Raw genomic sequence first — 27,663 nt, 5'->3', positions numbered from 1 at the left:
GTTCTCGTGCAAATTGAAGACGCGCAATTCGATGCTCTCTGAGAAGTTCTAGACCTATTGCAGATCTGTATGGTCTTCATCTCACTTGTATTTACCTGACGTACCTTCATCAATCGATTTCTGACTTCAACAGCAGTAGGATGGCGATTTAGAAGACTTGTGGCAACCAAGAATCTGTCATCCCTCAACGATGTGCACCGTTTTCTTACAGATCCAGGTCTTCTGCTCAGCCATCCTACCTCCTGATGCCTTGTCAATATTGTTTGGACTGTAGATAGCCTAACATTCATTCTTCTAGCAACAGCTCACTGGCTCAACCCATTTTCAATAAGTGCCACCATTCTGGCACAATCTTCAATTGGTATCCTCATTTTCTGAACTCATTTCTTTCAGAGAGTGGACAACAAACTTTTCAATGACCAATGTTAAACGAAACTGACGAACGATGAATTTATCTTGAAGGATTATTCGAAGATGATTTCTTTCATCAAGTTTTTCACCGCATATGTCTACATTTTGCTCATATTTAGTTAATTTTGTAATGAAAGACAGACGGAGAACAAAATATTATTGAATCAATTTGAACGCGTAAGTCTATCGGAAAAAAGGTTTCCATCCGAAAAGACGCCGAGAGGATGTGGCGAAAAGGGACAAAAACGGATATCACTCACTGCAAGGGCCATCGTAGAGCACTCTTATGTCTCTCCGGTGTTTGCAGCCCTCCAGACGAAGTTTGCATTCGTTTCCGTAAGATATTCCATCGGATCCGCATACGGGAGCGAATTCAGCTGGACAGACTGGACACTCGCAATAAGCCTGACCAGATTTCTCGACGCAGGTGGACCCGTAGTGGCAAACGTGCTCTGAACAAGGCCCCTTCTCTCCGCATACGCCGCGATAAGCTGCAAAAAAATATTTGAAAATTATTCAACAACTTGGTGAGAAACGTTGGGTGAAATAAGATTTGGGATTTCTTTCAGTCGGAAATATTGACTGTGGAATTTATTCGGATGACCTTATCTTCTTATTCAGCCTAACCTGTGACAAATCATGATAGCTCAGCTTAAGCCTATTATATACAGGACGTGGCTATAAAAATAAAGTTCCATGGAGGGAGACATCGAAATGATTTTATTTATTAACTTTGAATATTTAATTAGCACTTCAAAACCTAACCTTACCAATAAGAAGAAGAAAATCACTCACCTATTTCCATGGGCGTACGGCTCAAGCAAGAAGATCTGTGCATTTCACACTCTGAAGGGAAGGTCCTTCCTTCCTTAGAGCAAACAGGTCTCATCACCGGCTCGCAGTTTTGTGCACATTCGCAATGTGCAATGCCAAATTTATTGATTGCACATTCTTCTCCATGACCGCAGATGACACTAGTGCAAGGGTTTATACCTGGAATAAAAAATAATAATAAGCAGCTAATTAAATAAGAGGAACGAGATAGGTCTTGGAGGATCAATATCTAAAAGCCAGTTCGTGTAAGCCAAACTGAACGTCTGAACGCAGGCACTAGTTCAATTTGGCTTTCACAAACTGACATCTACAAGTCAGTTTACGTAAATAGCTAAATAGTAAGGGCTAGTCAATAAGATTCTTAAGATCAAGATTGAATTGAGGAGATTCCGTTGCACTGCGATCTAATGGTCTATTGGCCCCCCCATCAGAGCCATTCTCTCCATAACGTGATCTACAGCTCGCCTTCCAGTTCCAGAGTTCTAATAAACTCCAGTATCAGGGATGGCTTCAAGGAGGCTGATTCCTCACTTCTACAAGTTTCGTGTACTAAGCAGATTTTACGTAGGCTAGTGATGGCGAGGCATTCCGTCACCAGGTGATCCAGAAATTCTTCCCCTCCCCTCAGAATCTGCACTGGTCATTTTCTGCTAGATCCATTTTTCTGAGGTGTTTCCTAAGGCGACAATACCCTGTGAGGAATCCAGTGAAGAGGTGTCGTATATTTTGGCTAAGATCTAGATACTTCCTGGATCGCGCAGTGTCAAAGTTTCGAAGGAACTTTTTGGAGTGATCCAAACCAGGAAGATTCCTCCAGAGTGTTTTTTTTTCATTTTTTCCTTTTCTTGAAACTCTATCTTGTAGGTACATTTGTCCAAGCCACAGAGAGGTTCCGGGTCGATGAAAGGAGTTTGTGCTCCTTTTCTGGGCAAGTGTGTTGTCCTCTTCATTCCCTCTAATTCCCAAGTGGCCGGGAACCCATACTAAAAAGACCTTGTTATTTTTGCCTATTTCATTGAGTTTTTTTCGGCACTCTAATACCATTTGAGAATCGATGATATTATAGGAGCTCAGTGCTTTGATTGAAGCCTGACTATCAGAATGTATTGCTATATCACATTTCTGATAGTTTCTTGCTAGGTTAATTTCTACACATCTTTCTATTGCAAGTATCTCTGCCTGAAAGACACTTAAGACAGGGGCTCAACGATTTTGAGCATTTGGTACCAGTCCCGAATAGTCCAGTTCCATTTGATGCTATTCTTTTCAAGAACTGGAATTGTGGACTTCTTTTCCTAATGTTCTTTTCTACTTAGTATCATAATGAAGGTTTTTTCGATGTTAATTTTCTTTACCATTTCGTCACTGGGAAGGTTTGCTGATGGTCTGTAAATAGTCAGGGAGGACCAGGCTCTCTCATTCCTAATTCCCTCATTGCAGGTACCTTCCCTAGAAAGTCTTAGAGTGGCCTCATAGGTCACTTCCTCTATCACTAGATGAAGAGGTGTGAGATCTGTAATGATCTCCAATGAACTAGTTGGGCACGTTCTCAAAGCTTCAGTGATACAAACACAGGCTTACCTTTGTGTTGTGAAATGACTTTTACAGGAGAAACTTTTAGGAGAATTTTATCCAAGCATTGGTAATTATCCCAAAATTTGACCTCCTTGAGGCTCCCACTTGAAAAAATTTCACAATACACATACAGTCATTTATATTTCCCACAATATTGGATGCTGGCAGGAGAACTGCTCTTATTTGATCGATATTCCCTGCCACTACATCTAAACTGTGAATAACGGGTAGAAAAATCCGATAATTCATTAATGGAATTGATAAACTAAATGCCTTAAAATTGGTTTCGAAAAGGGGCCTTCACCTGGGAATTTATATTTCGAATTCGATCCCAAACAAATATAAATCCGTTAATCTAAAGTTGTGATTACTCTCATTGCTGTTCAGCAAATAACCAGGAAATTGATATCTGAAAAGCCTCGATTCCCAACAGAGAATATATCATGAATTAAGCGAGTATCACGCTACGTGTCAAATTAGTTAGTTGATCCTTCCTCTAGGTGCGAATGCTCTAGCATCATCCCCATTGTTATGACAATTGATCTCACCACATATTCAATACTGCCGCATATGGTAATGCATGTACTTATTATATTATGACTGTCGGGCTTGGTATTATGTATATATCATACTGAATTTCATCCTTCAGTTGTGTTTGGGCTTCATTTGATATATAGACTGTGAGGCTTCTGAATGCATTCTCTGGTTTTCAGACGCCAACTTGTTTATACACCATTCAAACTAGCAGTGACTGTTGAGGAAATGTCTGGCAGTTTTGGAAAAATTATTCCTTCAATTTCATTTTAAACTTCAGAATACAGCCAACAGGTTTTAAGGATATTTTTGTTATCCTTATGTTGATATTTTGGACCTCTTTTATGTTTGTCCAAATTAGATACTATTAAAAAAAGGTGTTTATTTTAGAGCTAAAGAACTTTAAATGCAATAAAACAACGATGGATTATTCGATTGACATGAATTTTATTTATCCGCAAGATAATCTTGTGGCGTTACATTTTAAATATGATTTCTGGCATATGACCGCCACGGCTGGCTCGGATGTAGTCCAATCTGGACGTCCAATTTTCGATGACTTTTTCCAACATTTGTGGCCGTATATCGGCAATAACACGGCGAATGTTGTCTTCCAAATGGTCAAGGGCTTGTGGCTTATCCGCATAGACCAATGACTTTACATAGCCCCACAGAAAGTAGTCTAGCGGTGTTGAATCACAAGATCTTGGAGGCCAATTCACAGGTCCAAAACGTGAAATTAGGCGGTCACCAAACGTGTCTTTCAATGAATCGATTGTGGCACGAGCTGTGTGACATGTTGCGCCGTCTTGTTGGAACCACAGCTCCTGGACATCATGGTTGTTCAATTCAGAAATGAAAAAATTGGTAATCATGGCTCTATACCGATCACCATTGACTGTAACGTTCTGGCCATCATCGTTTTTGAAGAAGTACGGACCAATGATTCCACCAGCCCATAAAGCGCACCAAACAGTCAGTTTTCCTGGATGTAACGGTGTTTCGACATACACTTGAGGATTAGCTCCACTCCAAATGCGGCAGTTTTGTTTTTTGACGTAGCCATTCAACCAGAAATGCGTTTCATCGCTAAACAAAATAAAATGGACGTAGTGCGCGATACGTATTCCGCACAGTCTTAGGGTACAAAACAAGCTACTTTCTTGATAGGTCCTGAATGACCTGCATTCACCACTAGGCTATGGCCAGTCACTCAAAGTACACCCTGTATAATTCCGAACTCCGCGAGCGTGAAAACGAATTTAAGCCTGAAAGAAAGGATGAAAAACTTATTTGTTATAGGCGAGTTACCTGAACTGCATTTGCCCCTATATATTATATGCAGGGATTTCCTCCTTCGGCAGGCCTCCTGCCTCAAAGTGCACTCGTTGGAGTAAGTTTTTCCATCGGATCCGCATACTGGGGTGAATTCCAGAGGGCACGTATCTCCGCATCGACAAATCGGGTTCCGGCGTGGATCCAGCTGACATATCTCAGGTTCCGTACACTTAACCCCGGAGCAGGGATCTGCAACGACAATTTGACAAATATCAAACATAAGTGACGTTACGGGGAAGACGGGCAAAGGTGTATTAAACGTGAATTTCCAGCCAGCAGGAATCGGAATATTCAATTTGGAGTGGAATTCCACTGTTGAATCCTTGTTTTGATTGTTATTCCACTAGGGGTAGGACAGAATATTACAACGTTACAAAGTTATTGGATTGCTGTCTCATAACAAACTGTTTCTGACTTGTGACTAGGCTTCAGTCTTGTCTTTGACGATTCCATTGGAAAATGGGTATGTTACAAGGAAAATGACTTACACTAAGGTGATTTGAAAATATGTCTAGTATTTTTACTCTGAAAAGATCAGACAGCAGCCTACAGAAAATTGTCTTATGTTAATTTTTCTGAAATTTTCGTATTTTGTAGAATATGACCTTCTGAACAAGAAAGTCTAGGTCCAACTCAATTTTATGACTAGTTTTCGACATACAGGGGTGACGAAGTTGAAAAATGGCATTTCTTTAATTTCTTGTAGGAAAACATCTTGAATGACACTTTTGCGCGACAAATATTGCTTACCCATAAGGTAATAATTTTAGACTGGTTTTTAATAAATATTATTGTTGGATGCGGGGTAAGTCAAACATTATTCAAAATGAAATTCGTTCAGTTCATAATTCACCCTGTAATTGAAAAAGTTGTCCGTGGAATTTTTCGTCATTACTCTTAATTCGAGTGGACTATTATAATGTCAAATAGTATTGGCTTTGGTATGAGCAGTTTTTGAGATACACAGGGTAATCACAGGTCAATTGAAAAGTCCTCGGTCTACCATAGTAAAACACATTATTTGGCGAAATTCGATTTTATTATTCAACATAGTTGCCTTCGAGGGCGATACAGCGATTATAGCGATCTTCCAACTTTTCGATACCATTTTTGTAGTACGATTTGTCTTTCGCTTCAAAATAGGTCTCAGTTTCGGCGATTGCTTCTTCATTGGCGCTAAACTTCTTTCCAGCGAGCATTCTTTTGAGGTCTGAGAACAGGAAAAAGTCGCTGGAAGCCTGATCTGGCGAATACGGTGGATACAGAAGCAATTCGAAGCCTAATTCATGCAATGATGCAATTATTTTCATTGATTTGTGACACGGCGCATTGTCTTGATGAAACAGCTTTTTTCGTCAAATGGGGCCGATTTTTAACTATTCCATCAAATAACCCTATATAATAATGGATATTGATGGTCTTGCCCTTTTGGAAATAATCAATGAATATTATACATTGCGTATCCCAAAATACTGATGCCATAACCTTGCCAGCTAACGGTTGTGTTTTTCCTCGCTTTGGATTCGATTCATCGTGTGTAGTCCACTCAGCTGACTGTCGATTGGACTCCGTAGTGAAATGATGAAGCCATGTTTCATCCATTGTCACATATCAACGCAAAAATTCAGGTTTATTGCACTTAAACATCTTCGAACACTGCTTAGAATCATTAACACGTTGTTGCTTCTGATTGATTGTGAGCTCGCGCGGCACCCATTTTGCACGCAGCTTTCTCATGTACGAATATTCGTGAATGATATGATGTACACGTTCAGATGATATCTTCACAATGTCTGCTATCTCGATCAACTTCTCTTTAGGGTCATTCAAAATTGTTTTGTGGACTTTTTTGATTTTTTCGTCGGTGATTTCACAAACTAATGGTTGAAATGCTGTCAAACTTGGACACGTGTTGTTTGAAGGTTGTTACTAACTAAAAATCATATGTATTTGATACTAGCTCCGCCATCTGTGCATCAGACCGGGGACTTTTCAATTCGCCTAATATATTAAGAGGGGCGACAGTTTTTGAAAAAGTTGTCAAAAAGTTTTATACGATGAAAATTTCAAACATAGTAATGGTAAGAGACACGTTGATGTTTACTTATTGTTATGTTATTTATAATTGTTCAATGAACCTTGTACTGGGTGTCCCAAATTCGATGCGCACTGAGAGCATCCCAATAAGAAAATTCGGAGGAAAAACCTTCAAAAACATCCGATATCTTTTTCCGAAATAATTAGATATCAAAAATGCGAAATTCAGATAATTAAAATATTCGGTGGCCACCAAAGTCTCCGGATTTAATACCGTTGGTGTTGTATTCCCTACATATGAGCAAGGTCCAAGCATTATATTGAAATAAAAAATTAATCCATATTCTAAATGAAAGTGTGTTTTATATACGTTTACTTTCGTATCCAAAAAATGGTTAACCCTCCGTAAGTGAGCTTAGATTTCCAACAAGAAAAATGGAAAGAATTTATTTTAGGAAACTCGTACACAAATTTTTCTGTTATTTAGGTGTCACAAATCGTTTTATTCGGATTGATTCATGGTTGACTTTGTCGATGAATATGTAAAACCCCAATATCTACAAGAAATGTAATAATGTCACTTTTACCCACAAATTTTAAGCCTACGCCAGAGATTATGTTTATTGTATGGACGTTATTCCCCTATAATGTTCAAGAAGAGAAATAAAGGCCAAAGCTGTTGCAACTTGGGAACCGTTTATTTAAAAGATTAATACTGTTTATAGTCTGGATGAGAATGCTCGAGAAAGGTAAACCTGGGAAAGGCCAAACAAATGCACATCTCCCTTTTTGTTAAGAAATTCTTGTTCTTGAACTTATGTGGGCCTATTACGTTGACATTTGAATCAATTTAGATGGAGATATAAAACATTCTGACGACGCCAACTTCCAGCGATGATATAAATATATAGAAGACTGTTTTTCAAAAGCGAACGGAGAAGTCATGATAGCGAACAGTTAAATTGGAGGCTGTACAATAACTTGATGAGAATAAGACAAATATTTGATGCCTTTATTCAATGTGCATGAAATCATTTTCATTTTATGAATTTTATGGATTTGATTTACATATCATTGTAAATAAGGGAAAATATGGATAGAAAGAAGATGCATTGCTGATACGAAATGAATGACAATAGGAATAAAGGGTGATTCACCTAGATGGCCTATTAGACGTTTATGGAAAACCAATCATAATTTTGAGCTGAATATTCGCATATTGGGGTTTGAGACAATGATTTTTCTGTCCAAAATATTTTTAGATCTCTACAACTTCCGGTTATACCGGTAATAGACAACTACTTCCTTATTTCGAATGGCACACCCAGTATATTATTGCATCATAAGATAGCTTTTTTGATGAAAATTCCGGCAATTTGCAATACCTTGGGTAAAATCTCAATGGTTTATGAGTTAATGTGATTCTTATGGAAAAAATGGTGGCGATGAGAACTGAAATTGTTATTAAAAAAGTGATCTAATGATGCAATAATATACTGGGTGTGCCATTTGAAAAAAGGAAGTAGTAGTCTGTTTCTGGTATAACCGGAAGCTGTAGACATCTGAAAATATTCTTGAGAGAAAGATCATTGTCTCAAACCCCAATATGCAAATTTTCACCTGAAAATTATGATTAGTTTTCCATAAATATCTAATATGCCATCCCGGTGAATCACCCTGTATACAGGGTGGATTTCAATGGGATTGTATTGGTAACTTTTAAACCATAAGAGTTAGAAGGTCGGTCAAATGGAGAAAAAGTTGCATGCATAGAAGCATTACCAAGCAGTTCAAACAAATCGAGATTATCAGGGCCGGTTATTGAGATATCATAAAAAAAGTAAATTCTGTCATTTTGATTTTTCTTTTTTTTCCACTTTATTTTAAATATTATCAAAAAATGTTACAGGAATTTTTTATTCGACAGTGAATTGTTCTCAATTTGACGTAATCAGATTTCGTATCCAACGTTTCGGGCTCTCTGGGCCACCCTCAACCTCATTTTTTTCAATACGGACATGTATATTTTATGACACTTTTCGAAATAACTTTTAACGCTGAATTCAACGATATATCATACAATGTCATTCAAAGTTGATTTTCAGCTGATTTTGACCCTGATAATCTCGATTTGTTTGAACTGCTTGATAATGCTTCTATGCATGCAACTTTTTCTCCATTCGACCAACCTTCTAACTCCTATGGTTCAAAAGTTACCAATACAATTCCATTGAGAAAGTGGTCACCCTGTACGAGTGAAGTTAAAGATGATGAAAGTTGGATTATAAGTCATAAAAAGTTAATTCGCGTGAAACTTTAACCCGATAAAAGATAGGAGACCTTCAGCATGATTTAATTATGTAATATTCAAGGGAAGGTATCCAAAGGGAAGCTAGCGCCAAGGAGCTGTATCTAACAGGTCGATCAGATCTTGTATCCACCCCATTTGAAATGACGATCGCTGTAAATTACCCAAATCCCAGAGGGCGAGTTGTAACTGATCAGGCACAATACGGTGACCGCAAATGGCTCCTTCGAAACAGCCGATTAGGAGGTGCATCAATCTGACATATCTCCAGATTGCGGTCATCTAATGCCGGTCCAAGAAACTGTAATCGATACCTTCGACAGGCCAGGTTACAGATGCCATTCGGATAACCCAGGCCCGATATAATCCATTTTGCTGTCAGAGTTTAACTGTTTAATTTGGCCGGAGCAACCAATAGCTCCCGCTGTATGCTTTTAATTTAACGCAATGTTGATTTCATTGAATATTTAATGTTGATTGAATCCAATTCGAGCATCTGATTGCCCTGCTCCTAGCCATTTGGGAGCAGAATGAGCTCCGAATACCCCTCTCCACACGTATTTCAGGCAGACATTGTAACTGCCTTATAATTCCGGCTGGTTAAATGTCGTTCGCACTCCCCTCATACCGGATGTCTTGAATATAGGTTATATTGAGCTCGGTAGTGTCCGATTCTCCCAACCATCAATAACTCATTTGCGTATTCTTGCCGCTAACCTAATTCAAGTTCTTGGATAGCCTTTGATAGAGTTAAACTGGATGATGTTCTACACACAATGCAAAGAAAATGTATTCCAAACATCTTTCAATATGTTAGATAGTTCATTGAGCTATTTCCATCATCTGTACATACAGTAAAATATTTGAATTCCAACAAACATTCTAAATCTCAGTAAGCAGCAACCTAAGACACAGATATTGGGGTATATGGGACTAAAACGAGGATCTCCAGATCCCTGGAAATTGAGCCCACCATCCTGCAAACCGAGACAATAGCTGTCTACACTTGCACCTAAGAATGTCTCAAAATAAACCTCAAAGAGGAACAGCCAGGACAAGCTGAGGTCCTGGAATCATATAGGCAGAGGTCTCTGTTGACATAGGAGTCCCTTAATACCATAAAGCAACTGACCAGAGGCAAGAAAAGTATTGTGGTAGAAAAAAGCCGATGAACTGAAAAGGGCATCAAGGTTGACACCTGTTGATCCTGAGCTCTTCTGTGAGCTTGGAAAACACCAATACAAGACAATGGTCCAACAATGGGAGAAAGACAATAGAAAAACTCTCTGGAGGAATACTCCGGGTCTTGCTCAGGCAAAGAAATTTGTGTTTCACCAAACTAAACCAAAAAGCTCCTGAAGCTACCACGAGCTGAGCTTCAGGTAATGGTGAAACTGCTGATAGGACACTGTCGGTGCAAATACCTTCAGCACCGCTTGGGTGAGTCAGCAGATGAGATTTGCAGACTCTGTGTAAAGGAGGTAGAAACAGCCGAACACATATGAGTAAGGCAGCAAAAGTAAGAATCAGTAAAACCTGTACTAAGCCTGCTACATACACGCATGCAAATCAGCGAATTAAATTGAACATACTAAATTGAGAAACTTGCATGAGAGTGTGTATCCTACAGTATCATCATTGCTATATAGCAATAATTATCTTTATAGAAAGAGATAACTCGATGAAATAGAGTTCCTTATGCTATTTTATCAAATGACAGCAGAAACAGTTCTCGGTGGAACTTTGAAGTACAATATATTCAAAAACGATATTTTCCATTGAAAATTGACCTTGAAGTCCTAATGGATTAGCCGTCGGTTGAATTTGAGTTTGAAGTTTCCCTCTTCAGCAAATTCGGAAGTTTCCAAATGACCAGAAATGAATTTCCCACATTATCCAAAAGTTTCCAACATATTGCACTTCTGCTAAGAATGATTGAAGTTGTTCAGTTGTTGTTGAAAAATGTTTAATCATTATTGCAAACTGCAGAGTAGCCGTAAAAGGGAGACGAGAGAGATACAAACTGCTAATGAAATAATGAACTCATTCTGTGGCGTTCTCGGCATTCTTTGTTTCTGGAAAACGCAAATAATCTTGAAATATGAACTCTCCACCTCGAAATGTTCACAGTTTTCCTAGGGGAGGCTGCACATGAAGAATAATAAAATATAAATCATATTCTGAGGGATGTTCGTGTGTATGTATATCAAATTTTTTGTACTCACCACACTTGCCAGTGAACTTGATGGTTATATTGGTGCTAGACGTACATGCAGCTTGTTGAAGTTCACACTGGTTATTATAAGTGATTCCATCAGAACCACAAAGCGGTCTAGATGTTACATGATCACCGTAATTGGGACATGTGGTGGGGCAAACGCAACTAGCATTATGTCCATCAGGAAGTACCAGACATTTAGCTCCGAAGTGGCATACTTTATCCCTACATGGGTCATTTAGTTCTGGAAAAAAAAGAAAACTTAATAAAGAGTTGTTTTTATCGTCTTATGCGACTGCATTAATGGAAAAAGTGAACCAGAATTTGCATTTTATATTAAGAATGGCTTTTCGCTATTTCAATATAATACCTACAGTTCGATGACATAGAAGTGATTATTAATTCTTTATGGTATATTGAAATGATAGATTTTGAATTCAAAACATAATTAAGATGAAGACAAGAGAAAAGTTTGAGGCTTTTATAGTTCATAACGTACTTATATCGATGAATTAGATAAGATTACTCAGAAAAGAAATAATGAATTCATCAGTACCGGGTGTTCATCGTAATTTGAGCATTAAGATGTATCCTCAAAAATGCGAACATAGGGGGGTTCATAGCTGCAAAAGCAAGTAAATAAACGTAAAGTATTTAATTCAATCTAAGGAGCAATATCATCCTTAAGGGCACGATTGGATGGCGAGGATTATTAAAGTTCACCGGTGGGTTCGGATTCTGTTTGCTCAGCAAATATTGCAGGAGGGCATAAGACCGACTTCTGATATATCTGAAGATATTTCATAGTAACCGATCTGACCGAAAACGTCGGCTCAGCAATGTAAACTGGTGGAGATTCTCATTTATTCCTCGGAATTGATTTATTTGCGCACCGCCCCAAGGCATTCTTTAATGCTCCTCACCTTGGACCTTATCCGAATGAATATGTGAGAATTATTGCCATAATACAGCCAAAAACAGAGAGCACCTGCGGTAGCGAGCACTCAAGATGGATAACAGCTCTTTGTTCTCATGTACCGTCTGATTTAGGGCTGCGTCCAAATTGCATGCATATTTTTGCCGTCATACAGCCGCAGCTCCACCATCATCTGCTCCCGCGGTGACTATTTGGCAGATGAAGAGGCATAGCCTTCGCACCAGAAAGATACGTGAACAAGCAGGGCGATACATGAAATTTATACACTGGCGGGCAAAAACAAAAATGTCACCAAGATTTTACACTGTTTTCTCCAATAGACTCGAATTCATCCAATGATATTTTGTTCTTTATCAATTGTATCATTAGAAAACCAATTAAATATGCGCAAAATGTAGACATAAGGGCTAAAAAACTTGATGAGAGGAACCATCTACGAATAATTCTTCACGATAAATTCATCGTCTATCAGTTGCGTTCAACATTGATCATTGAAAAGTTTGTTTTCGACTCTTTGCAAGAAAAAATTCATAAAATGGGTATGCCAATTGAAGATTGTGTGAGAATAGTGACGCTTATTGAAAATGGGCTGAGCCAGAGATCTGTTGCTAGAAGAATGAATATTAGCCTATCTACAGTCCAAAGAATATTGTTGAGGCATCAGGAGGCAGATAGGCTGACCAGAAGACCTGGATCTGAAAGAAGATGGTGCACATCGTTGAGGAATGACAGAGTCATTGTTTCCATAAGAAATCCACAGAGACTTAAAAGTCTCTGGGGAAGGTTTCTGATAAACCAAGACGTTATCTAAATGACTACAACCATGTTGAAGATCTCATTAGAATGCCATCATATCACCAAACACACAGATACCCACTACGTAGGAACAGATATTGAGTAAACTGAATATCGAATATCAAAAAGGAAATAGTCTTCTTCGAAAGACACAAGTTCACACCAAGACAATATGAAACAGATGTAAAAAGAGTCAGAAAATTTAGACTTCTACCTTAAAAGAATAGCAGGATAATTTTTTTTGGGGTAGGTGAACTTCTTCCAAGAAGAATAAGGCTGCTCATTGATTTGAATCACATCGAATATGGAATATTCATGAGGAAGAGAAAAATGGAACACAATCTCATTTTTATATGGAACTCAGCTTAACCACAATATCCATTATTAATTTTTACGATGAATTATTAGTTTTTCTTCTCTGGTAATAATATTACCCATTGATCCAACAACTGATGTTATCACAGAACAGAATAATGCATTCATTGCATGTTCCATATATGTGAATATTAGTTTTATCGAAAAACGATTTGTTCGAATAGAACAATATTTAACGTGCAATTTCACCATCATTTCATGTATTAGTAAGCCACAGTTTGCTGAATTCAGGGACCTGAAATCTCATAATTTCGTTAATGACTGTTATTTCGCTCTTCAATATTCAATTTGACTAAAACCAATGTCAGAGGAATGAATGGGTCTAATCTGATTAATTGATTCTGGTGTGAATACCGCGCTGAAGTAGACTGTATTTGCAATAGATTCACACTATTTCTTGATATGCTTGATGCGTCCATTGAAAAGAGTAGCTCATTCGTAAGCTCCGTTTGTAATGCTTATCACTGAGAGATATGTTGGCGATAGTATGATCGTACATAGAGAACGATTTCTTCAATTTCGATCCTTGACCATATTATCATTATTATCACTAAATTGCGATTATAACGGCTCTGTAGACCTTCCGGGAACTGAAACCAAAGTGATCTTGTGTTCTAAACATACAAACCCAAAGAGACTGTCTTTACTGATAACGAAGCCGACGACATCCTTAGGAGCCTTGCCTGTTTCTGCGTGAGTATCCAAGAATGTAGAAGTATGTGTTTCTATCTCCTTTCCCTAGAGCCTGCAAATCCCATCTGCTGACTAACCCATGCCGTACAAAATGTATTTCACTGACATTGTCCTGTCAGCAGTCCCACCAAGAACTGAAACTCAGCTCGTAGTAGCTTCAGGTATAGGTCGATGAAAGCTCCACAAATTCCTTTGCCTGAGCAAATGACAATGCTCTTCCAACTGCTTGATCACTCAGCTGATTCTCTAGATCTAGGCCACAGTGATTACTCTGGTTTCTTACAGACCTCAAAAGAATGCTCCAGGGATGAATTGGCTCTAATAATAAAGTGATTGTCGAGGTTGAAGTTTATTTCTAACGCAAAGACGAATCTTTCTACAGAAATGGTATTGAAGAGTTAGAGGAACATCACTACATGTATCACTCTTGAAGATGACTAAGGTCAAATTTTCAAGAAAAAATGTTTACTGGTTTGGTCCAGGACTTATTGAGTGATGTGCTATTTCATAGCTACCAAAATATTATTATCAAGTCACTCAAAACATGCAAGGAGGAATTGTCAGCTGTTGATAGCATTGATAGGCTCTTATTTGCAGTTCATGTCTGATTTGAAACCGAAAACCAATATAGTAAATATAAATATTCAAAGGCATTCTGATATTCATTCGATAATTATCATTATTTATAACAATACGATAATTTTAGAAGTTCGTATAATTTTTATCGCTAAGAAGCCTACTCACCTTTGGGATAAACGTAGCAACCAAGGCAATTTTCTTGAAGATTTGAAATAAGGCTTACAAATACGATGAATGTTATATACAGCGGCATTTTGATATAGGAAACTCAACTCATTCTGGATACAGTTAAATTTCGCCATAAGCTTATCTAATTCCAAATTAGAGATCGATATGAAATGCGTGAGTGCCAAAGGAAGAAAAATTGTCAGCAATTCGTAGAAACGCCATATCGAATATATGTAAACTGGAATTTTGTCTAATATCTATATTCTAGTTGTGCTTTGAGGTTATGGGGGAGAATATTTTTAAGATCAGAAAGATCCAGCAGATCTGACATTGAGACCCGAGGGAATAAAATTGGTTGTGACAGACGGAAGGGAACACGTTTTTGTCCCTACATTATACATATATTTTGACACCATGAGAAATTGGTATGTTCCATCATTGTCGTGCGTCTCTTCACGCTGCTGATTTAATTCCATCTTGTTAGCGTAACATAACACGATATTTCGTTTTCGGAATTCCTGAAGTCAACTAGCTACGTTCCATTCTCAATACACGAGAAATGCCTTTGCTGTTAGAAAAAACTAGGACAGGCATCAACTTCTGGATTAATTTTTCGAACTGTATTAAGAAAACTTCGCATCGATCTTAGATGGAAACTTGCAGACACTTCTAGCTCCCAATCGAGGTACATAGCAAGTTACTATAAAAAATTAACAGCTGGGAAGAAACGCAAAATCACATATTTTTTTGTGCGAAAACGTGGACGCGGAAAGGGACGATCGACCCCGAAAAGGAGCGAACACGTGTTCAGAACCCGCGTTTGAACTTTACTGACGAAACCATGGGACCGATCACTTCAGAGATGCAAGGGTGACCGCATAGCAGCTGAGCAGGCGCCATATTGATTTTAAGTTTTGTTTAACTCTCCGAAGAAATTCAAATTGTACACCAACGGATCCCCGCGAATTTTGACCCCGCGCGCCCATTGGCGTAGACAGGTCTTTCTTTGAAAGAAGGGAAGTTTACTGTAGAAATAATACCGCTGCGATTTTATAATTTTACGTGAATGGTTTCGTTCCTTTGTGACTGATTTTTTCTTTTTATTTGGATAAACTTGAAGTATGGCAGAATATTTTTAATGAAGGGTTTTCCAATTGCGTTGTGAGTGTAGCTACTTTTGTTATTTGAAAAAAGATGAAAAAAAAAAGAAATTCGGTGCTGATAAAATATGGACTTTTGAAGGAAAAAAAAAACATTTGAAACAAAATCTTGGCTCGATGAAGAGTTTCCGAGTCTGCACCAAGAAAATCAACCATCATTGGTTGGTATGCTAAGTTTAAACGTGGTGAAATGAGCACCGAAGACGGCGAACGCAGTGGACGCCTAAAAGAGGCTGTCACCGACGAAAAAATCAAAAGAGTTCACAGAATAATTTTGAATGACCGTAAAGTGAAGTTGATCGAGATAGCAGACATTGTGAAGATATCATCTGATCGTGTACATCATATCATTCACGAATATTTCTACATGGGAAAGCTTTATGCAAAATGGGTGCCACGCGAGCTCACAATCGATCAAAATCAACAACATGTTAATGATTCAGGGCAGTGTTTGAAGCTATTTAGGTGCAATAAACCTGAATTTTTGCGTTGATATGTGACAATGGATGAAATATGGGTCCATCATTTCACTCCGGAGTTCGACAGTCAGCTGATTGGACTGGAGTTATGCGGTACTGATGATGTCTAATAAGGGTGAAACCGGTATATCGCTATTCTCCCTCGATGACATGCATTCTCCTTGGGTAACTTTCGATTATGATTCCTACGTAATATCGTGGAGACCTTCTGTCCGACAATGGTTATGTTGATGGCATTTTACTGATACATTAACCAGATAAATAATTAATATCGTTGGATATTATTACAGTATTGGAAATTGTACTTATTTTTCTTTTCATGATTCATTTCCAAATATCAGCCGTTTTATTTATTAACCTGTAATCATCCTTTTTATCTGTTTGTACATCTGCAAAGTCCTATAATTATGGAATGAAACCATGCCATGAATGATATTTGACCTTGTATGCCTTCAGTTCAAGTATTTTCTAATTGCAGCTTTTAAAATTCGAAAAACAATCATGTGGGGGCATATTTCGTATAGATATTTTAGTCGAATATCGAATTCCTGTGAATGAATCGATATAATTAACTGAATTTATGATTCTTTCTTGTTCGATAGACAATTCGGAATATTCTAGAATATTCCTATGCGACGGATATCGGACTTTTTCCTTTTGGTCGTTCACGTCGGCGTGAATTTGGAAATTCGTCCAGAAATTCCCCAAACTTTATGCGTTTATAGCGAGGTGATCCCGAAAAATTACGAAACGAGAATATTCGAGATAGTTGGTTCGAACTTTTCGCTTTCTTTCGGTAGTTTTAGTTTTTTTCGTTTAATTCTCCGAGATGAGTACACTTGACGACAAAATACCTCCAAAATCATTAGCCTATATTAGCCTATATTATAAATTTGCCCTGACAATGAGATGAAATGAAAATAATAATATTCACTCACTTATAATTGTCAAAAGTCATTATGCATTTCAAAATACGTTCTTAGCGATGACCTTCAATATTACACCATACATACTTGAGTAGAAAGCGAAAAACTAAATGAATGCCCAAAATACTTCCATAATGCAGGGTAGAGAATCCATTTCTCTTTCTTCCCTGATTGATGAAATGGACAAATATATTTTCACAGGTCCCATTCTCAGGCACTGGCCTTATTCAGTGTGTTCAACACCATTTCCTCCGATCGGACAGGATCATATGGACCGAAATTGAAAATAAAAGGCTTTCGGTGCAGATCTCAGATAGAGATTCAATCACATTGTGAGAATGAAGGTTTTCTCTGTTAGACTGGTCATGCATATAAATTTCCAAATGAACTGAAAACTACAATATGCGACATTACTCGAGCCTCACTGCCTCTGTTCCAGCCTTTAAAAAGGCTGCACGGAGTGGATTCCGCTGAATGTTAAAACGAGAGCAGTTTATTCCCGAACACATCGAATGAAAAATGATTATTTCTCAGTTGGAATACATAGAACGGAATTGGAGAGAGAGAGAGAGAGATTCGCATTCTTTGAACTGGCTCGGGTATAAAGAAACCAGCGTTATAGATGGTAAATTTTTAAAAGATTCCCAAAAAGGAGCAGAAGCATAACGGTTTTACCTGTTCTGGATTTTTAGTATCAAGGAAAGCAGTATGGATGTTGTATGATATCGTATTTTAACGATAACTCGATTATTGTTTCAGAAACAGTAGGAAGATCCTGTGAGTACGATCTAGTTAGATTGTCTTCTTCAGTCAGTTTCTTTCTTAACAACCCATAGTGTAGCAAAAAGAAGGGTCAATGAGATTTTACACTATTTTTTTTCATTGGATTCACGTGTTCAAGTTGATTCGATAATATTTTGTTCTTCATCTATCTTTCATTAGGAAATGAACTAGATACGTGCAAAATGTAGACATATAGGCTAAAAAACTTGATAAAAGAAACCATCTTCGAATGAATCTTCATGACAAATTCATCGTTCATCAGTTGCATTCAATATTGGTCATTAAAAAGTTTGTTTTCTACTTTCTGAAGGGAACAATTTCATAAAATGAGTAAACCAATTGAAGATTGTTCAAAAATAGTGACACTTATTGAAAATGGGGTGAGCCAAAGATCTGTTGCTAGAAGAATGAATGTTAGCCTATCTACAGTCCAAAGAATATTGACAAGACATCAGTAGGCAGGCTGGCTGACCAAAAGATCTGGAAGAAGATGGTGCATATCTTTGAGATTGACAGATTCCTCGTTTCCACAAGTCTTTGTATCTTGCTACTGTTGAAGATAGAAATCGACTGATGGAGGTATGCCAGGTTGACGTAAGTGAACAGACCTTGAGAAGACGTCTTTCAGAATTGAATTTACGACCAAACAGATCTACAATAGATCCAGAACTCCTCACAGAGCATCGAATTGCGCGTCTTCAATTTGCACGAGAACACATAAACTGGTTAGAAGCTCAATGGGCCCAGGTACTTGTTTCTGATGAATCTAGATTCAGAATTTGAGGAGCTGATGGTCACAGACGCATTTATAGATCCAAGAGAAAGAAACGCCAATGCCTGTATAGAGGATAGAGGTCCATTCTGTGAAGGATCTGTTATGGTCTGGGTAGGTATGACTTTAGGGACCACACAGAGTTGGTTTTTATAAATGGATCTTCAACAGCAGTAAGGTACATAGAGGAAATTCTTATGGGCCATGTTGTACCTTAGGTACCATTTGTGGGAGAGCAGGGAATTTTTATGCATGATCATGCAGCTCCACATACTGCTTAAATAGTGACATCCTAATTGAATGAGGTTGATAATTCAAGGTTCAACTGGCCAGCACGAAGTCTTGACTTGAATCCCATCGAACATCTATGGGACGAACAGGGAAGGCGAGTCAGAACTAAGGTTCCATTGCCCAATAATTCACAAGATTACCATTTCAAAAATTCAATGATTCTCGCAAAAATTTCAATTAAAAAAGATATTTCGAACAATAATGATCAAGTGACCCGTTTTGTCTGCTTCCCAGTGTGTCATTGTTCCAGTATTACATCCTACTGACCTGGAAACAAAATGGTTGATGCGCCAGTATCAAAATTCATTCGTGCGTTAATTGACTCGTTATTACAACGATGGGAAGCCATCAAACCAACACCATATCGTCTCAAGATGACCTTTAATACCGACCCCGAAGGCAGTGAGCCAGATCGTCAGATCGTTCCCAAATGAAAAAAAATTCTGTGTTTACCTAGGACCGAATATCTACCGTTCCACAAACAGAACTTCCTTAATTGTCCCTTTGAGTTCCGAAGGGTTACCCAGATTTGTCTTACGGTAATGCAAACATCCGTCACTCTCTTTCGATCTCCATTCGCGACGCCTCTTACCTCTCACACTCATTGGCGCAGGCACACAAGGGGAGCAGGGGTCCATCTCCATACCAGATACTCAAACTTACAATCGAATTTGAATACATGACTTATTTTGTTAATTTTTCACTCGAGCATTTCAGCCAATGTGTTGTGATCTGTCGTCTTGCAATCAATTCGACATGCAAAGAATTTCTCATTTTAAAAACCTCACCAATTTAGGGCAGAATTTCACCGAATTTCATAGGCCTATTTTGATTTTTCTCATCACCTTTTTGTACCCAAATTAATATAAATACTCTCTACCATTTGTGAAAGCTTCAGTGGCATTACTATACTAAATAGAAAAGAAGATTGGGAAAGGCAGTCCACAATCCCAGTTCTCAAAAAGAACACATGGTACACAGATGGTTCCAAAACCACGTCGGGAACAGGCACCAAATGCTTAATGCAGAGGTATTTGCAAGAGAATGAGATCAGAAATGTGATATAGCGTTATATTCTGATAGTCAGGCTGCAATCAAAGCACTAAGCTCACCTATCATCGATTCTAAGATGGTATTGGAGTGCCGAAGAAAACTTGACGAAATGGGCAAGAATAACAAGGTTTTTTTAGTTTGGGTTTCCGGCCACTTGGGAATTAGAGGGAATGAAGATGCCAACACAATTGCCAGTAAAGGAGCACAAACTCCTTTCATCTGCCCGGAACTTTTCTGTGGCCTAGACAAATGTACCAACAAGAAAGAGTTTCAGGAGAAGGAAAAAACTGAAAGAGAAACACTCTGGCGTAATCTTTCTGGTTTGGATCATTCCAAAAAGTTTCCTAGAAACTTTGACTCTGCGAGATCCAAGAAGTATCTGGATCTTAGCAAAAATATACTACACCTCCTCACTGGATTCCTCACAGGGCATTGTCGCCTTAGGAAACACCTCATAAGAATGGGTCTAACAGAAAATGACGAATGCAGATTCTGTAGGAAGGAGGAAGAAACTCCAGATCACTTGTTGACAGAATGCCTCGCCATCACTAGCCAACGCAAAATCTGCTTTGGACTAGAAACTTGTACAGGTGAGGAAGTGGCCTCCTTGAAGCCATCTCAGATACTGGAGTTCATTAGAATTCTGGAACTGGAAGGCGAGCTGTAGATCACGTTATGGAGAGAATAGCTCTGATGGGGGACACAATAGTCCATTAGGTCACAGTGAAATGAAACCTCCTCAATTGAATCTAACCTAATCTGATCTAAAACCTTCAGTGTTTGATCTTCTAATAAGTTTCAAATTGCGCTGTTATACAATGCAATCCTCGAATGGTCAGAATTGAATTTCATTGATATTAATGGTAGTAATGACTTCATAACTAATGTGGTAAGATATAACGATGAAATTAGGGCATGCCACTTGTTCACATTTTTGAGGTCCATTCACTCCGATAGCTTCGCCGCCACTGAACCACCCCATTCTATTCATTTCGAGTAATTCGCGTCGAAAACGATGGCAGAAACATCTTATTATATTGCTTATCCTATTCCACCGTATCACTTCCCCATTCAACCTCATAAAAAAAATCCATTATTTTTTTTTGTTGTCATCAGGGAACAAAATACCTTATTGGGGGACGTTTTATCGAAGGGGAAATGGCTATCGAAGTAACGTCGACATTTGCAAAATCCAGCATCGGCAAAAACGGCCGGATCCACGATGCAAATGTCATCGCATCACATAGACAGAACATTTCCTGCATATCGAATTAAATGGACTGAAACATTTGCAGCATCGAATAGTGTGCGGGGAAACAAACGTTATGCACCCCTGGGTTGCGGTTGTGGGGGTGGCCATCGAAAACGTACAGCCTACAAGGTGATGAACATAATCGATACGATGCAGTGAAACAAAGTGAATGTTTGCACCAAAACCGTGCAATTCCAGTTTTTTTACTACATTCAAAATAACATGAATGAAACGGTCCGAACGGTAACAGATATGTGAACTATTCGATGACTGGAAAAGCACTCGTGTAAAATCACGAGCTTTTGAACACTCTACAATTCATCCGTAAATTGCGCCTTAGGAGCTCACATAACAATATATAGGTATATGTAGTCTCCACGCTCAGAAGCTCACGGCTTCTTGTTAGTGCAACATAATCAACAAAGAAGAATGATACATAGGCTTACAACTTTGCTTCCGCCGTTTTTTTCCCGAAATTCGAGGCTTTATTGTGAAAAAACTGGCCACTACTTCCTCCCAAAAAACTGGTAATCTTTTAAAGCGATCCACGAATCGATCAAATTTTAACTTCCTCATAAGACCGGAAGTGCTGGTCAGCCAGGTCGTGTGCCTTTGATCGAACCAAGAAATAGTCCAAGGGAACAACGTCTGCAGAATAAGGCGGTTGGGGTAGGCCTTCCCATTTCAACATTTGAAAGTGTGTCTTAACTACTTTCGCAACAAGGGGGCGAGCATTGTCATGCTGTAAAAACACTTTGTCATGTCTCTCTTTGTATTGCAGCCGTTTGTTATTCAATGATCGGCTCAAACGCATTGATTTCGTTCCATAACGATCGCCTGTGATAGTTCGAGTCGGTTCTTACAATTCATAATACACTACGCCGAGCTGGTCCTACCAAATACAGAGCATGACCTTGAAACCGTGAATATTCGGTTTGGCTGTCGATGCGGAAGCATGGTCGGGATATCCCCATGATTTTCTGCGCTTGTGATTATCGTAATGAAGCCATTTTTCGTATCCAGTCACAATACTATGCAGAAATCCCTTCCGTCATGGCCTTGCAAGCAGCTATTCACAAGCAAACAAACGCCATTCAACATCTCTCGGCTTCAACTCGTACGGCACCCAATTTCCTTGTTTCTGAATCATTCCCATGACTTTCAGGCATTTTGAAATGGCTTGTTGCGTCACTCCTAATAATCCTGCCAATTCTTGTAGCGTTTGACCCGAGTCTTGATTAAGTAGTGCCTCCAAATCTGCAATTTCGAAAACCTTCTCTCTTCCACCGCCATGCTGGTCTTCGAAGTCAAAATCACCGTTCTTGAAGCGTTGAAATAACTCTCGGCCCGTTTTTTCACTAATAGCGGTCTCACCATAGGTATTTGAGAGCATTCGATGAGCCTCAGCCGCAGATTTCTTCATATTACAGCAGAAAATTAAAACTTTTAATCGAGACTAACTATATGATGCAGACACAAATCGACTAATAGTTCGATGGTGTTATGTTTACAAATACCTAAGCTTATTGTATGATATCTACGATCTATTTATTTCGACTACCACTCATCGCTACAGCTACCTATTGCAAAACAGCGGAAGCAAAGTTTCACACCTAATATATTTACTTCAACGCTCCTTTGACATTTCGATAGTTTTTTTTGTAGATTCCTCTTTGCCATTCTTTCCTTGGAGCATTCTCCTAAATGATCATTCTCGAAATTATCAATTGCGAGAATATTCTTGAAGAAAAAGGAAAGTCATCTTCACACTCCTCATTCAATGGAAGAGTGGAAACTATCTAACATCCACTGAAAGCAAACTGATCAATAAGATGTTAATGAGTCTGAGACCTTGACCAACCACTATTCGATTCGTATATGTATGTATAACTCGCGTGGTGGTATAAAATGAAACAATGACCGAATCTACACTGACAGGACAAATGAGAAGAAAATCCTATTCGCTAGAAAAGGGGACACCACGTTGAAATATTCCAGCAGTATCAGTCATAAACAGAAAATGTAAACAAAAATCTCAACAGCCTTTCCTGAGTGGGTTTGTTGCCTGGTAATTTGTCAGAGTCACCTCTGCGTGCGTGTCACTTGATCTTGGGCATAAATTCAGCATTATAACCCATTTCTGAATATGATAATGCTCCATATGCGTGCATTCCTCCTCACTATGAGCTTTGATAAATTGTCGTTTTATTCAAAACCACACCGGTGAAATTAGATCGATATGGATGAATAAGATGAATTCGCAATGTTTATTGTTTTTTTTATTTCGGAAGATATATATGTTTCTCTATCCTTGCCTCGTCTCGGAGGCACTCGACGTGTAGGTTTGAATAACTTATACAGGGTGAGTCTTTGACTTGTACATTTATTTCAACCGATTCTAGAGTTTAAAAGAAACACTTTTTTCATTTACCATTTTTTTCGATTCGGCCCAGTCAAAAAGATATAGCTATTTCAAATTTTCATAATGTGCTAATTCACCCCTGAAAACTGGAACACTGAAGTTTTTTCAAGCATAAAATATACCATTTGAACCTTGGAAATAAGCTACTAAATTAGAAAAACATTCATAAACTCACTTTTAACATTCCATTTGTTGAATAAAGTAGTATTCATAATATGAATAATTATCCCAATTTCGTCGACGCCAAAGATTGAATATTTTTATCTTGATTTTCGATAATTATAACGAATTGAGCTCGCTACCACCCATATTTGCTCTATATTCATAATTCGTATCCATTTATTTATTATCGTTGTTTATTTCATTTCGTACAAGAATCACTATTCAACTTTTTCAAATGAATGATATTCATCTGTGAAAGTTCTAACATAGACTATAGTAGTCTGTGGTTTTAATTTTGAATGTTGTCAAATTCAAACACAGAACACTTCCTTATTCTATGTAGGTATAGGTACCTTAAAAGTTCGAATAATCTAGGTTCTAACCTAAGATATTCATCTACAGTATTTACAGTTTACACTGTTATTGTTATAATGATATTATGAGAGCATGAAATGAAAATCATCAAAGATTTGAAGAAACCCAACAGAATATTGAAGTTCCGTACATATTTTCAAGAATTTACTTGAGCTTGAATGACCTGAAGAAGAATACAGTAATGTTTGATAGCAGCAGTCTTTAGTGGGATTTTCAGATATTGATTGTTGTCATTACCTATATAATGGGACTATTTTGTGAAAACTTTTTTAAACATGAGCTTCGAGGGTGATCTGAATTTTTCAAAATAAAATTCTGATTTCAACGAAGTATCTTCATATTTTCAGAGCTGTGCCAAAGCTCAGTATATTTGTAACCAAATCGAGGAGTTGAGGTGAGCTTATTCAAATTACTTCATTTTCATTTTCGAACTGAGCAAATATTCATTTCTGTGGTTTTTGTACCATAGTACCAAGTTATTGAATTTCCCTACAAACTCTTGACGATTGATGGACTCTATTTTTTATTCGATATTCAGATTCTACAAATTTTGAAACCTAAATCTAAAACTTCAAGAGGGTCGAATTTTTTTTTTCTAACGATTCCGGAGGCTTATTAAAAAAAATAATAAAGCAAAATCAGAGCAATGACCTGAAATATTAACAACTGAGATTTGCAAGGGTTAATTCCGTATTTAACTTCGAAATTGAAAGCTCGGTTGGAAAGCGTACTAATCAATTAAATAAGGTTTTTCATCCTATTATTGTCCGGAAGAGAAGCCATAATTTGTGAACGTTTCCGCGTATTGTGGCTTTACAACCAAGACTGAATATATTGACAAAAGATTTATTTTCTTTAGGGACTTGGATTTTTTAAATTGCCTTTCAGTTTTCACAACAAATGATACTGTGTTCGAATCTCACCGCTAGCTATTCAATAAAACCACATTTTTAATTGTTATTTTATATTTTTTCTTTGCGTATCGTTCCGAAAGAAAAAAGTAAACAATACGTCGAAACTACAACTACAAGAAATTTGCTGAATATAGATATTAGGTGAGATATATCTGTCACAAAAGCATTGGGCTTGCCTAAATAACAATAAATTCCAAAAGTGACCAAAAAGCACGTTTACAAAGGCTAAATAGAAACCAATGAACCTCAAGGGGGCGCATATCTACATCACCACGTACAGCCAAACCACGCTGAGATCCCTGGAATCGTACTGCCAGGGGTCTCTGTTGACTTGGGAGTGCCGTAACACCATAAAGCAACTGGCCAGAGGCAATAAAATGACTCTACTATGGGTACTAGGGCACTGTGGTGTTGAAGGAAATGAAAAAGCTGATAAAAATTGCATCAAATTGCTGGACCTGAGCCTTTCTGTGGACTAGGAAAAGATCAATATAAAGCTGCGGTCCAGCTATGGGAGTTGAATAACAGGATAATCCACTGGACTAACACTCCTGGACTTGCTCAGGCAAAGAAATTCGTGACGATTTCACCTACTTACGCGAAAAAGCTCTTGAAGCTGTCACGAGCCGAGCTTCGGGTGATGGTGGGATTGCTGACGGGGCACTGTCGATACAAACATCATTTGTACCACATGGGAAAGTCAGCAGATGAGATTTGCAAGCTCTGTGGATCGGAAGCAGAACAGCCGAACACTTGGTATGCAAGTGTCCAGAGCTGGCTGGCTTAAGAACCATTCATATGAGTAAGCCAAGGTCCCTAAGGAGGTTGTCAGTTTTATTAACGTCATTGACGACCTCCTTAGGTTTCCATGAATGAATAGGGAGGAGAAAAAAAGATCTACAACGACCCCCAGTTCAAATAATAATAATAATCAACAGAACCAAGTTCTGAACTTTTGGTGACCATTGGAGTGATGAATGTTTCAAGAAAGAATTTCATGTTGTCAAACTTTTTTCTTGAAAATTATGAACAAGTCGACGTTGGTTTAATAAAAGATTTTGTTATAATAACCTGACCTTTTTTCTGTTAACATGCTCAATTATTTGAAAACAAAGGTCTCATTTCCACCATTAAATCAATGGCAGATTTGAAAGGTAGTAATGACAATCGATTTGTTTATCGAATCAACAATGATAGCAACTTCTGTATTGAATTGTAAACAAGGACCAAACCGTTTTCCACAATTTAATTGAAACTCCCTGGAGCCAATTTGAAAATTCATGGATCAAACTCATAATTTTCGTCTTCCTGTTTGCATTGGCTGTAATAACCCAAATTAAAGAATCCCCCATTTGGTCCGGAGTTTTTTTCCTCCTCCAACATTTACGAATACCTCTGGTTTTTTTCCGAACACACTCGAGATCAGATTGGAACTCGCGAAGTATATGGAAATGAGGATTATTTTGCGTAACTGATTATGGGTTCACAAGGAGTGGTTCTACCGTTCAATTTCTTGTTACTCAATGATGAATAATGTATATGGAAGCTCTTTATGATTTTCCGTCTCTTAGTCTGCGCGTACAAGGTCGTTGATTGTTTAAAGAACGATTTTCCGCTATGTGAAAATTCGATGAACTCAGGAAAGAATTGACTCTCTCTATATTTGAAGGTAAATGTCCCTAAATATCGTGAACTTCGATAACGTAAGCATATCTACCATACAGAATACAATTGACAGATGGAGTTATGTTCAATTCAGCTCCTCAAAATAACAATATTATTTTAAGAACAGAAAAAGGTGTGGCTACCTTATGATATATATCTTTGTTAAGTTGATCGATTCAACCGCAAACTAGTCACAGGGGCACTTGAACGTGGCGACTAGAATGCAACCTTCTTGCAGCCTATTTTCCACTCTCCATGGTTCAACTTGTAGCCTCTTATATGTGTTCTTCAAATTTACAGCTAAAGTCTACGAAGAAATTTCTCTAGCCGGAGTCCCACAAGGATCTCTTCTGTCATCGTTATTATTCATTTTATATGTATGTATCCGACACAATAATAGATGTTAATATTTTTATCCACTAAAATCTTCTGGATTTTCATTTCACTGAGAAACATAAGGTGAATGAGAATAAAAGCACTTGATGCATTCGATCTTTGGCTGATGAGTGATTAGGAGAAAAAAAAAAGAATTAAAATTCAAACAGCTCGTTCTGGGTGTTGCAGTTTCTGTGTCAGTTAGTATACTTTGGAAAATCAGCAAAATGTT

General features: G+C 38.0%; 1 protein-coding gene across 8 annotated transcripts in view; it reads right to left on the bottom strand.

The window, feature by feature from the left end:
- Positions 1-27,663, bottom strand: part of LOC123686530 (agrin-like) — a 214,939-nt gene that overhangs the window by 27,638 nt on the left and 159,638 nt on the right. For 7 of the 8 annotated variants that reach the window (XM_045626737.1, XM_045626738.1, XM_045626740.1 and 4 more), the window contains exons 5-8: positions 11,263-11,499; positions 4,666-4,881; positions 1,207-1,404; positions 672-902 (exon numbers count right to left, since the gene is read on the bottom strand). In XM_045626737.1, coding sequence (XP_045482693.1) covers positions 672-902; positions 1,207-1,404; positions 4,666-4,881; positions 11,263-11,499 — 882 coding nt within the window. Of the gene's footprint in view, positions 1-671; positions 903-1,206; positions 1,405-4,665; positions 4,882-11,262; positions 11,500-14,799; positions 15,616-27,663 lie in introns of those variants that run through there. The other variant, XM_045626745.1, reaches the window with a different exon arrangement.

The sequence above is a fragment of the Harmonia axyridis genome, chromosome X, assembly GCF_914767665.1.
Source record: "Harmonia axyridis chromosome X, icHarAxyr1.1, whole genome shotgun sequence".
In the NCBI taxonomy this organism is placed as follows: Eukaryota; Metazoa; Arthropoda; class Insecta; order Coleoptera; family Coccinellidae; genus Harmonia; species Harmonia axyridis.
Note: the sequence above shows the minus strand (reverse complement) of the source record. Positions and strands in the feature narration are given on the sequence as shown.